This window comes from Harpia harpyja, chromosome 21 (assembly GCF_026419915.1).
Source record: "Harpia harpyja isolate bHarHar1 chromosome 21, bHarHar1 primary haplotype, whole genome shotgun sequence".
In the NCBI taxonomy this organism is placed as follows: domain Eukaryota; kingdom Metazoa; phylum Chordata; class Aves; order Accipitriformes; family Accipitridae; genus Harpia; species Harpia harpyja.
This window is the reverse complement of record NC_068960.1, coordinates 2,311,446-2,323,923: the sequence shown is the minus strand read 5'-3', so window position 1 is coordinate 2,323,923 and position 12,478 is coordinate 2,311,446. Positions and strand designations below refer to the sequence as shown.

The following is a 12,478-nucleotide window of genomic DNA, read 5'->3' as shown; positions in this document are numbered from 1 at the left end:
CAGCTGCAGGAGCGTGGTGCCCTGCTCAGTAGCAGGGTTTGTATTTTAGTAGTGAAGCAAAGCAGGTTTAAATGAGCATTGACATGACTTTGACATTTTTATATTGTGGGTTATTTTATGAACTTATCCAGCAAATGCGGCGATGCACTCTGCAAACAGGGACCACAACGCTGGAGGACCAGGGTGTTACTCCTTCTCTTGTCAGCATGCCCTACATCAAGCGGGACCAAACCTCCCGAACTGAGCGGCATGGTTAGCCTCCGAATGTGTTTCGCGACACTGATGAATGCTTCTTTCTGCACTGTTTTAAAATCTCCTTTTCTGTCAACTCCCAGGGCGGCCAGAAAACAGATGCGCTCGTAGCCCCGCTAATAAGCTGCGGAGCAGAAGGAGCAGCGGCTGGCTGGGGCAGAGGGATGCTGGGGGAGCTGGGGCGGGAGTCAGGCTCTGTACCTAAAAATCTCCCAGGCAGAAATACTCCATAGTTGCTCTAGAAAAGGAAAAAAAGAAAAAATTCCTGCTTTTATTACTATTCTTTCAAACTTGGTTGTAGACAGGTGTGTGGAGCGCGCGGCGGTGGAGGGGAGCACACAGGATGGGGGTATTAAAGCTTCTCTGCCTTGTGCATCGTTCCGAAATTGCATCAAGAGGAGCCCGGGAGCTCCCCGGTGCTTCGCTCCAGCAGGGTCGGCTGCATCGCTGCCTCCGGCTGCGGGCACCCCAGGGATGGATGGAGCACTGGGATGCAGGAGCTAGCCAGGCTGAGCAACCTTGAGCTGATTTCTCCATCCAGCTACAGAAAGGCTCAAAAATTCCACTCCCAGGGGACTGTAAATAGGGTCCGACACCTTTCTGCCTCCACCCGGCAGTGGTACCAGCCCCTCCTGAGCAGGCTGTGCTTTGTTTCTCTGCAGGTGGATCCGAGGGGAACACTTCAAGTACAAATTCAGCCGACCCGGGGGAAAGCACGCCAGCGAGGGGAGGTGGTGGATTCGGAAGAGGATCGGCCCTTACTTCCCCCCCGTCAACCTCCAGGGCCTGAAGAAGTTTTACGAAGACAGGAATTGGCCGTACCCCGTGCGGGACTGATGGAGGAGGATGAGCAAGGTCAAGAGGGACCGGCTGGGGAAGAGGGAGAGCAGTCAGCTCCCTTACAAACCACATGTCTTGGCTCTGTCTGTATTTTTTATCCATATCCTTGTTTACACATATTTTACAGAAGGTTCCCAGCCAACCTGTCCACCTGCTGTTGTGGTCTGGTTTTTCTCATCTTTCTGTTTCTTTCTGTTCATCCTTCTCGCCACGGCCTCGCCTGATGATTGATTTCTTTTGCCAGGCTGCTCCATTCAGAAATTGTCAGCTCTAGAATTTGGGAAAAAGGTGAACAAATACTGTGATTAGTTTTGGGTAGGTGTTGGTGTTGCTTTCCCCGACCCATCGCATTGTGTGATGGCTGCAGAGGCACAAGGAGAGATTTTGGGGTGGTCTCCTGTCTCAGCCAGCGGCCCCTGAGGCTCACAGATTCCCTGGGGTCCGGCATCGGGCAGAGCAGCCGGGTCCTGCTCTGCAGCCGGCTCATGCGGAGGTGATGCTGGCCAGGCACAGAGCACCGCTCCTCCATCCCATCCCATCCCATCCCATCCCATCCCATCCCATCCCATCCCATCCCATCCCCATGTGTGCCGCCAGCACTGAGCCATCAAAGCTGCTTTATTCCCAACACAGCTGTCCCCACGCTGCCCTTGCTGTCGCCCTGAGAAGGGCCCGGTCGTCACCTTCTCACCGCAGGTTAATGACTGGGCTGAGCTATATGTCCTGCCCGCCGGGCACGATCCGGCTGTCCTGCAGTTCATCCCCAGGGCAGCATAGCAAGCCAGGGCTGGGCAATGCCCCCAGGCTGGGCAAAACACCCTGGGACCTCACTCAGAATTTCTCTTGTCCCTCCTGTTTGCTTTGGAGTCTCCCCTCATCTCGGTCTCTGTTTAAAATCACCCCAAATTGTCCCACCACGTGGGTTTTGCTAGGTGAGCCCAAATCACAGTGACGGGAGGGAAGTGAGAGCAAGAACGTGGATGGCGTCTGAAACAGCCAGCAACTGGCCGGGGTAGTTTATAATAATCGATTGCTTGTTAGCACATTCTGCTGCACACGTTTCTTCTTGCAGGGGGAAAAAAAAAAAAAAAAGATCAAAGCAACCTGTGTAACGCATAAAACCCCGTTGTATCAGGCTTGCCTGCAGAAAGCCGCAGGTTTACTGTGAAACCCGAAATAGCTCCTTGCTGGAGCTGCCGTGTGGGCTCTGTGACTCAGCCCCGAGGACAAGCGCAGCCCTGTGCGGCCGCTCCGTCCCACGTCCCGTCGCTGCCGATGCTCGTGGGTCGCCTGGGCAGCAGCGGCCGGGTTGGAAAAGCGGCCGGAGTCAACAAGTCTGCCGCCAGCCCCACCACGTTTAAACAGGTCTTGTTTTAAGGCCTGGCAGCGCAGACACGCTGGGCTGAGCCTTCCTGTTTGCTTAACCTGGGATTTTTATAACTGGTGCTTTTTGTCAGCGGCCCCAGGGCTGAAATCCGCCTGTTTGGGGAGCTGGCGGAGTTTGGTGCCGGAGATGTCTGACCGGCCGGCGTTCGGGAGAAGCCGAGCATCCCGCGGGCACGGTCCAGCGCCGCCGGCTGCACGGCCACGCACCCAAGCAGGGGAGAAGAGCAGAAAGGCTCTTGCCGGGCTTTTCCCCCTGGCTTTTTGCAGTGACGTTCACCTTGGCCTCCCGGGGAGGAATTCCAGTGGCCAGAAAGCTTACAATAAGGCTTTCACTTTTCCAGAGCGAATTCAGCCCAAGCCGCAAGCGAAGGGAAAAGCGTTGCTGTGTGCCGGGCTCTGAAGCGGCTCGGTGCTCGGGGCAGAGCCGTCCTCCCCGGGGGCCACCGACCTGGCGGGGACCGATGGGCACCGCGGGAGGCAGAGGCGGTGGCCGTGGCTCTGCCCCCGTCCCCGGGGCTCGTCCGGCTGAGCCCATCCCCGGGCGAGATGTGCCAAAAGCAGCCAGGTGCGGTTTTGAAAGAAAAATGGGTCCTAACTGGGAAAAGCAAACCGGCAGGTTAAAGCTGGCACCGGCGCTGGCACGGGCACAGAAATGCCATTTTACACGTTTCTTCCCCCTTTCTGACCGCGTGTACCGAATGGGCACCACTGAGAGCGGATTTCTGGAAAGGGATTAAAGCAAACAGCTCTTGAATAACCAGCGGGAGCTTCACTCATTTTTTGTTTTTCCGAAAGTGTTAAAAAGGGAAAACAGCAGCAGCCCTGGGAGGGCAGCCCAGCCCCGGGTGCTGTCCCCCGGTGCCCGCCCTGGTGTGGCTCACCAGGGATGCTCCAGCTCCCACGGGGCCGAGGTGACGGGCGATAAATAAGGTGAGTCCTGGGTGTCACAGCACTTGTTTGCATTTGAGAGAGTGCCTGGTGTCCTGTCCGAGCCTCTGATTACCGGGTCTGCGAGAACACAGCTCTCCCTTCCCTTCTCCGGTGGATTCGAGGGCACGTTTGGACGGGGCTCCCTCTTGGTTTGTGGTTACTTCTCCTGCCCGGCTGCTCCATCCCTGGCAGATCCAGCTCGGGATGGCCGGAGGGAGCAAGAGGACCCTCCGGTGGCCTCCTGCCTGGGAGTTGGGAGACTCCCAAGGTTCTGCAGTGTCCCGGGAGGTGCCCGGCTTTGCCAGGGATGAGCCAGTGGGCAGGGAGCGATGGCTGGCCGTCGGCACCCGGGAAAGCCGTGACGGCAGCGGAGGTGCAGAGCCCATCGCTCGGAGCCGCCGCGCTTCTGCAAGGCATTAACGCTCTTGGCCAGGGACTGGGAAAGTCCTATATGTTACCCGGTCTTTTTCGAACCAAGACGAATAGTTTAATTGGCGGGGCTTGGAGCAACGTATAGAGCGCTCCAAATTGTAAATAACATTTATGACTCAATTGTGTTTTCCTAAATACTTGCCATAGTTGGAAACCAATGCTCTTCTGCGAACAATGGAAGAACATTTTGTTCCGATTACCATGTGGAGGGATGAGGGCGAACGCCACGATCCTGCATCTCGCTCCCATTATCGTCCCTCCTGGCTCGGCCGACCGGCCACGGGGCTGGGGACGACGGAGGCCAGGCTGTGTCCGTCGAGATCCGGCGTAGTTCACGGGTGGGGGTTTGTGTCACCACGGACGTGGGAGATAACGGCACGGCTTCACGCTGAGTATCTCCCATCTATGTGAGCTCGGGCGCTGCCTGCACTTACCTCATTGCCAGATGTTATTTGAAGCATTTAATTTATTTTTTTATTTTCTTCTCCCACGGCTGAAATCGAGCCCTGGAGTCGGATGCGTAGAGCAAGGCTGGACCCCGTCCTGTGGCCCCGTCTCACCTCTCGTGGGACCTTGGGCAGGATTTTTTTCGGCAGGTGAGTTGGCCGAGAGCAGCACACACCATCCGTGTGCTCTCTGGCTTGACGGGATTACGGAGCTTCCCATGAAAAGGCACTTTTCACCTTCCCAGGACAGCCACAGCCACACTGCAGAGCCCGTGTCCCGCTGACCCCTGCCACCAGCACCATCCCTGCCTCCTCGGGGCCGACCCCGCTCCCGGGCAGGGGCTTTGCCGCAGCAAAAGCCCATTTAGGATCCCACCTCCGTGGCTGCACCCATCCCTCCGCCGGGTATCCCTGCCTTGGGATCCTCCAGGCAAAACCAGGGGATTTTAAGTCACTGTTAAAAGTGACTTTGCCCCCCCCCAGCCGTGCTGACTGCTGCCTGTCCCCGTCCATCCTTCGGCTTTTAATGTGAGCAAGCTGGCACAGGCGGGCAGCCCCGTGCGTCTCCGTGGGTGCCGGGGAGCCGGCAGCTTCGGTAACAGCACGGGAGGGAGGGTGCCCCCCCCAGCATGGGTGATGGATGATGGGTGACGGATGTCCCCCGGGCATCCCTCGTGGGCTGGTCACCAGCAGCAAATGCTGCTGGGCTCCCCCCTCCCCAATTTAATTAATTTCTTTTGGTTTCCAACCTCTGGGTCAGGGATAATGGAACCCAGACCGGCATTTCCATTCCTGTTTGCTGCGCATTGTGCTTGTTAAGCTTTTTTTTTCTTTTCTCTTTTTTTTTTTTAAAACAAAAATTCTCGCTCCGCTCTGGAGCACTGGCTGGAAGATAATACACATTCAAAGGCAGTGAGGAAGGTGCATGCAAGGGATTAAATTAGAAACGTTTCCCTGGGACAAAAATTTTAAAAAAGAAAAGAAACAATTATTTAGAGGGGGTGAGGAAATCGGAACCACATTGTGCTATCTGTTGACTAGAGGTTTTCTGGGAGAGTTGGTTTTTTTTTTTTCCCTAAGCTATGCACTGGAAGTAAAACTTTGTGGCGTTCCCAAGTCAGTGCGCCGTAAATCCATTTGAAAGATAACTCTGAGGTCTGCTCCTGCCAAGCTCCTCTTCCTCAGATGTCTTTGAAGAGGGGATGGGGACACCCACCAAGCACCCAGCAGAGAGGATTAGGGTCCCGACATAAACTCCGCCGGCTCTCGGGTGCGGGGTTTGAGTCCGTCAGTCAAATCAACAATTGGCTGAACACCCCCGCCCTGTGACAACTCTCTTATCTTGGCTGTGTTTTCCCAGCTCATTCCCTGATCCGGAGCCTGATCTAATCCTGCTCCCTCCTACTGCTTCTCCATGAGGTCCAGCTAGGTCCCAGAGCCACTAGTGCCTCCCACTGCAGCCGGGGGCATCTCAGGGGACGTTGTCCGACCAAAAATAAGCAGGTTTATTTTTTATTTGCTTTTCCTAGATGAAAGTTATTGACCCTTGGGCTATTACGAATGCGTCTTCCGAAAGGTGCCCTCCCCTGTCCCAGTGCGTGGCCGTGGGTGGCTCTGCTGGGTGCTCCACGGTGCTCAGGGCAGGGCAGCAGCCAGCTCGCCTCTCCTCCAGTGCATCACCCGCAAAATCACGGGTGGGGAGGAAATACCCGGGAGAGGATCCCATGTGCGCGCAAATTAATCGACACCTTTCTTCCCCCACTCCTGGGCAGGGTCCCTGCGGGGAAGAGGGGATGCCGGGGGGGGGGGGAACGGGGCCGCGGGGAGCCCCGGTGGAGGATGCTCCGGTGTTTGCACGGAGGACGGTGGCATCACGTGGGCCCTCCAAATGCGTTCTGCACGTGTTCACCGGGGACGGCCGGGGCTCGGGGCATGCCGCCTTCCCCCCCCCCGCTGAAACCCCAGCGTGCCGCTGCATTCAATACTCGCTCGGCGATGGTCTGCTCGCAGCGGAGCCTCGAGCCCTCCTGCGTGGAAAGGTGCTCCCTGCTCCCTGCCCGCTGGCTCGTCCCAGCCCTGGGGCTGTTTGTCCCTGCAGATGGATGTGGTCGGGTGACTGGCGTACCCAGAGTTTCCTCCGTGGGTTTCGGAGGGTCCCTGCTGGGTCAGGGGGGGGTGAGCGTTTTCATCCTGGAGAGGAAAGGCTGGAGGAGACCCTACGTATCCTCCTGGGGAGAGGAATCACAGGCTCGAGGATGCTCGTGTTTAACCTGCGCTGAAGGTCGAGCTCCTGTCCCTGCATGTGGTGGGGACCACGCTGGACCTGCCAGCGCTGCCCCTTGCCCCCTGGGTCCTGCCCTACTGGCAGCTGAGTTTCCTTCGTGGATGACCAAACACAACGGGTTCCATTTCCCGCACATCCAAACCCCCCGTCCCAACGCGCCCAGGAGTTGCTGCGAGTTCCCAGGGACGGTCCCTCAGGACAGGTTGTCCCCTTCAGCTTTGTTTTATATTGCTGTAGATTTTTTTTTTTTTCCTGATGTCATTGCAAGGTTTTTTTTACTCCAGCAGCCCTCCGACCCGCTGCCAGGTCCCCGGGGGCACCCGCTCTGCCGCACGCCCAAAGCCAGGGCTCCCCAAGGTGAGTCCTGGGGATAACCACCACCGCGGCGGGTACCGACCCGGTGATGCCAGCCAGTGGGAGGTCCGGGCTGCAAGATTGGACTGACTTTTTTTTCCTTTTAGCCGAGATTACAGTGTTTTGAAAGCATGAGACCCCCTAGCAAGCACAGCTGGGTTTGTATTTCCGCACGTTGGCCGCCAGCTGCAGCGGGGTCGGATCCTGCAGCCTTGGCCAAGCTCATCTGGGCTGCTCTTCCCCCGAAAAAGGAAGCCTCCCCAGGCTTCTTTTTTTAATACCCCATATAAATGTCTATTCCTGTTGTTGCTGCTGGGGAACACAAAGCGAATATATACGGGCAGATGGATTTTAGCTCATCTCTTGCACAGAGGCAATGGCTAAATCGATCCGTGCTTGCATAATTTGGGAATACCCAGCAGTGTGGCTTTCGGAGCGAGCTGGAAGGGCTGATGCCCATGTCAAGAGGAAGGTGGTGTGGGAGGCTGGATCAGACTGTCCGGGGTCCCCAGAGGGGCTGGCTTCTTTGGTTATTTTATTATCCTGCCCACCATGTGAGGCTTTGGCTCAAACTTCATTGAATATAAAGTTGCAAGGGCTTTCAAGGTTTTATAGATCATCTACCTGTCTCCGAGCCCTCCAGGAGAGCTGTCTGCTGGTGGTAAGATGGAAACCTGTGCTGTGTGTTAATGTGCAACATGTTTACTCTCCCACAGGAATTTAAGATTCAGCTGGAAAATCTTTAATGGTGGATTTCTATTTGGAAGTTCTGTTTTCCCATCGGGGTTTATGTCTGCCGCAGGAACACAGAGAAGTTCCCAACTCCATCATCACCACGCTGGTCACTGGGCCCTGGGAGGACCTCTGCCCCTCGCCAAACCCCCTCAAACTGACAGCCGTCCTTTAAAAAAAAACCCCTCTAGGGTTGGTGTAAAAACCCTAAGATTTGGGGAAAAAAGTCATTCCTTCCATTTGATTTTTTTGAGATCCACCCAGGTCGCTCTTTCAAACCTTTCTCTGGCTAAAAGCGTGGATTTGATGTGTGTTTTGGGAATGCGGCCCCTGCAGCGGGTCAGCGGTGAGGAGCTGCTGGAGAACGTGAGCTTGAGCCTGTGCGAGGTCCTTGTGCGCGGCTCACGAGGCAGTCCTGGCATTACCCATACTAGCAGCTACAATGCGCCAACCCAGAGATTTCCTTATTCCTGAACCATTTATAAATGGTAGTTATTTGTTTTCAAGTAGCCAACCTTCAGTCTGGGAGTTCCCATAGAAAATACATGTATTCGTATACCTTCCCTGCTCCCAGCTGCTTTTAGAAGCTGGCTTTACTTTAATACATATTAAAGGAAAGAGCTTTTTTCCTTCCCGGTAGATTAAGTCTGGCTAAACAATTCAGTGTGAACTGCTGGGCATGAGGCAGAAACCTGTAGGCTAAATTACCCAGCTGCTATAAGTTTAGACCAGCAGGGATGAATTTCAGGATCGTATATTAGTTTTCATTTAATCTGATTATTCTGGGCTGGAGTTCCTGGAGGGTCTTCAGGTTATTGTCAGTCAAAAGAATCTTTAAAAGCTTCCATTTGCACTAAACTTTTCCCATTAGAAGTCTATTTTCATTATGGATCGATTTTTATTTTAATGAAAAAATGATTCTCCCAACCCCCTGCTTTTTTTTTTTTATCCCAGCCAGGGTTAAAACTGAAGCTGCAATGGGGTCTTGCCACTCAAAATACCATTTTTCTCTTTTGCTGAGGCCGTTGGCTTGGTTGAAGGAGCTTGGGCAGACGACGAAGGGGCAGATAATGCGGAAAGGCACCTCCTCTGCTCCCAGCGATGCTTCCTGGTACTGCCTCCTCATCCTCAAACCCTTCCCTCACTGGGAAAACGCTTTAAGTGGCTTGAATCCTGGGAGGATTTCTAGCTCAAAAGTCTCGGAGACTAATGCAGGACTAATTGATCTTAAAAGCCCCTTGCTGGATGGCTCGGAGTCGCGCTGTCAATTCACGGGCTGGTTTCTATCTGCTGCTGCCTCTCGACTTCCAGTTTGGGGAGCAGCGCAGCCTGGCAGGGGGGTCCGGTGGGAGCTGCCCCCCCAGGGCTGGGAAGGCAGCAAACCCCCTGTTTTGTGTTGGCAAGAACATCCTTGTCAGGTCTTTCTTTTGGGTAGGAGTGGCAGCTTTGTGGCACAGGGTAGCTTCAGGCTTCCCGGCGCTGAGCTGAAGGCACCTGCCCGGGGCATCCATCCCGCCTCGCTCCCTTGCTGCAGGAGGGATGGCAAAGGGCCGAGAACCTGTCCCAGGGTAGGAAAAAAACAATACAGAGATATCCAGAACTAAACCCCAAACCCATGTTCTTCATTTATGCAGGATTTTACATTGGATGTGCCAGTCTGAACTTTCTGGAGTCCACGTGCCATCCGTGCTGCTCCGGTAGGCGATGCCAGCAGGACCACACCAGCCCGGTGCAAGGCTCTGCAGGAACATCCATCTCCTGGTACCTTGTCACTGCCTAAAATCCTCTGTTTGCTCAGGTTTTGCACGCAGGCAGGTGGGGAGGAAGAAGCTGAGCTGCGGCGCTGAATCATCCCTGTGCGAGTTGTGCCTCAGCCGTGATGCTGGACACCGTGCGGGTCCCCCCCGATGGCATCAGGGTTTTCCATCCTGCTCTGCCTCCTTCTTCCCCCAGCGAGCTGGCAGTCAGGATGAGCCCCTGCCTTCAATTTTCTGTAGTCAGTGGGATTTTGCCATGCCCTTCATGTCACCGAAATGCTGGGTTTTCCCCCATTTCCCCCGGCACAGGCTGGGAGCCTACTTCCTCCGCGGTAGCAGCTCCGGATAAGATTGCACATTGCTGAGCTTTTCCCTGTGTGTGCCTGTTGCTGGGACAATTACACTAAAATCACACCACCTGCAAGCAGTTAGTTAGAATAATAAATAAGTGATAGATTATCAAATAAAGAGTTGGCTTCAGATGAGGTCATCCTAGCACCGTGTCGTGGGTCTCGGAGGGTTTGCAGGCTGCTTTCCTGCTGCTGATGGGCTAAATAGCTCTTGTATCAGTCAATAAAAAAGTTGTAGAGATTAAAGAATCAATTAGGTATTAGCCAAAGGGGCAAAAGCGTAACCCAAACATGCTGATAAAATCCAGTAGGTGATTATGGGAATGGTTCTTATTTCATTTCACTTTTGAAAGGAATAATTGCTCGTTATAGAGCATGGAGCGACCTGGACTGGATACTTTTCCAGTATATAGAGGAGGAAATTCTAGTGTTCGGCTGACGAACACGGAGGCACGCCGCGCTTTGGGGCTGAATGGGTATTTTTTGATCCTTACTTTGAGGAGTATTATTTTGTCCCTGCAAAATCAGCCGGGAGATCTCAGTCGGTTATTTGGTGCAGCCTAGGCCCAGACCACCCTTATCCGTGCCAGGGCACGTGTTCGGGGTAAGGAGAGATGCTCTCAGGGGAGGTGAGAGGGATGGGACCGAACACCGGCACCTGGGTATTCTGGAGCCCCAGGGCTCTGCTGCTTATCACATGAACTTTGATTAACCAAGTAAAATCTGATCAGCTGAAAAGGCATTTAGAGATGTATATACTAGAGGTTTTTTTCCAATATTTACCATATGGCCTTCCGTTTTCCAGGAACACACATCTGCAGCACCGGTCCTGGCCTGGGCTGGCAGCTCACGGTTGGGAACCGGGCTGCACAATGTCATGTTCTGCTAATTCATGCGAGCATTTATTAAGTGTTAGTCTAGTGCAAAGCCTTACCTCATTTTGGGCCAAAAACAGGGAGCACTCGCCGGGGGAATGGCTCCTCGGGAAGGAGCAACCTGAGCATCCCAGCCGGCATCGCGGTGCTGCCCGTCCCCTGCCTGCGTGGCTGCCCCGGGGATGCGGCAGCTCCAGAAACCCTGCGGGCGAGCCGGGGGATGAGCAGCAGGATGGGTCATGCTGGATTTGCTTGGGTGTTTCTGCAGAACGGGGCATTTGCCAGATCGTTTTCCAGGGAGGAAAGTTCAAATGAATAATGGCTTTTTTTTCCCCCTTGTGTTAAGATGAAATGTTTGGTTTTACAAGGGGAAAAAAGCATGGATTGCATCGTTTCAAGTCTTTTCAGTTTGGAGCTGTTTCTGAAGGGGAAGCCTGATGCTTTCAAGTGGATTTTTAAGTCATTGCCACCCCACAAGAAGCCCTGGCTGCTCACTGCTCCCGTCCAGAGCAAACATCCATTTTGAGATGGAGCAGCTCCCCGGGAAGGGCTGCCCACGCACTCGCTCCCTTTCCTGCTTAAAAGGGAGAGATTTACAAGCAAAAAAAAGCAAAAAGTGAGCCATCCTGCAGGCGCTCTGGGCCTGGGCTTACTTTGGAGGTGGCACGAGGACATCATGCCACAGGGACAGCAGCCACCAGCGTCCCCTTTGCCGCAGCACGCCATGCCAATTCGCCTGGCCGGGTCCTGCTGCCTGCGCTTCTTCCAGCCAAGCTCCCAGCTGCCTGGCCCTGCCTGGCCTGGATGCTTATATATCCTTCACAAAGCATTATTTTTATGGAGTGCCTATAAAGCACATGCACAATGTCCATCGCCGCCAGGCTGGCAGCGCTTCTCAGCCCGTGCCGGCCGGGCTGGGAACGAGCTGTTTATTGCTCTGTGCCCTCACCTTGCAGCTCCCCGTGTACGTGGGTGGGTGGGTAAGATGGGGAATTTGTTTTTCCCTGTGGGGTTTGGGGGTTTTTTTTCCCTTTTCACAGGTCGTATAGCACCAGGCCATGCCGTGGCGGCAGGCAGATTGCCTTGCGTGAGTTTGTTTGAGGAACAATAGAGAATTTCTCCCAGCGTGGCCGGAGTTTGCTCCCCGCTCGAGCGGGAGGTGATGCAGGCAGGCTGGGGCAGAGATGCACCTCAGCTGAGGCATCGCCTGGCCCCTGTTTTTCCACGTGCACAAAAAAACCCAGAACAAAAACCAGAAGCCCAAGGGCTAGCTGCCCAGCCAGCATAAAAGCTCTTGCAAAAGCTAATTTTGCCCAGCAAGCGATGGACGGCTGCAGCATCGGGAGGGGAAGAAACACTCCCGGCTGGTGCGGGACCGGCCGCAGCCGCAGCGAGGAGTTGGGTTTCAAGGGCGAGGGGAAAAAAACGAGCCCGATCCTCGCTTGGGGGCTATGCACCGCTAATCCCCTGTTTATTCTCCGTCTAGCCCAGCCGCCCACACTCTCCTAAGCTTTTGTTCATTAACAAGGTTCAGGGTAAAAAGATACCTCTGCGGCAGCTGTCTGCTGCGCCGGCGCATGGTCCCGGCACAGCCGGAGGAGCGGTTGGTGTCGGCATGGCCGCATCCTTCTCCAGCCCGGCGGTCCCTCAGCGCAACGCAAACTCCGTCCTCCCAGAGCAGCTCCGGCTTCGCGGGGTTTGGCCCTTTTGGGATTATTTCAGCCGAGGACCCCAGCGTAGCCCTGCAAAGGTTTTGTGCTTTTAAGAAAGCGGCAACAAATAGGAGGGGTCGGAGTTGTATCTGCGGGGTGGGCAGCCCGTGTAAGGCAAGATGGCTCTT

At 54.8% G+C, this 12,478-nt stretch overlaps 1 protein-coding gene across 3 annotated transcripts in view; it reads left to right on the top strand.

Moving 5' to 3' along the window:
• LMF1 (lipase maturation factor 1) overlaps nucleotides 1–3,240 on the top strand; it is a 206,732-nt gene extending 203,492 nt beyond the window's left edge. Inside the window, exon 8 of one of the 3 annotated variants that reach the window (XM_052773477.1) lies at nucleotides 915–3,240. In XM_052773477.1, the coding sequence (XP_052629437.1) occupies nucleotides 915–1,316 (402 nt within the window). In that variant the 3' untranslated portion in view covers nucleotides 1,317–3,240. The remainder of the gene's footprint in view (nucleotides 1–914) is intronic. The other 2 variants (XM_052773478.1, XM_052773479.1) reach the window with 2 other exon arrangements.
• Nucleotides 3,241–12,478: the final 9,238 nt, after the last annotated feature.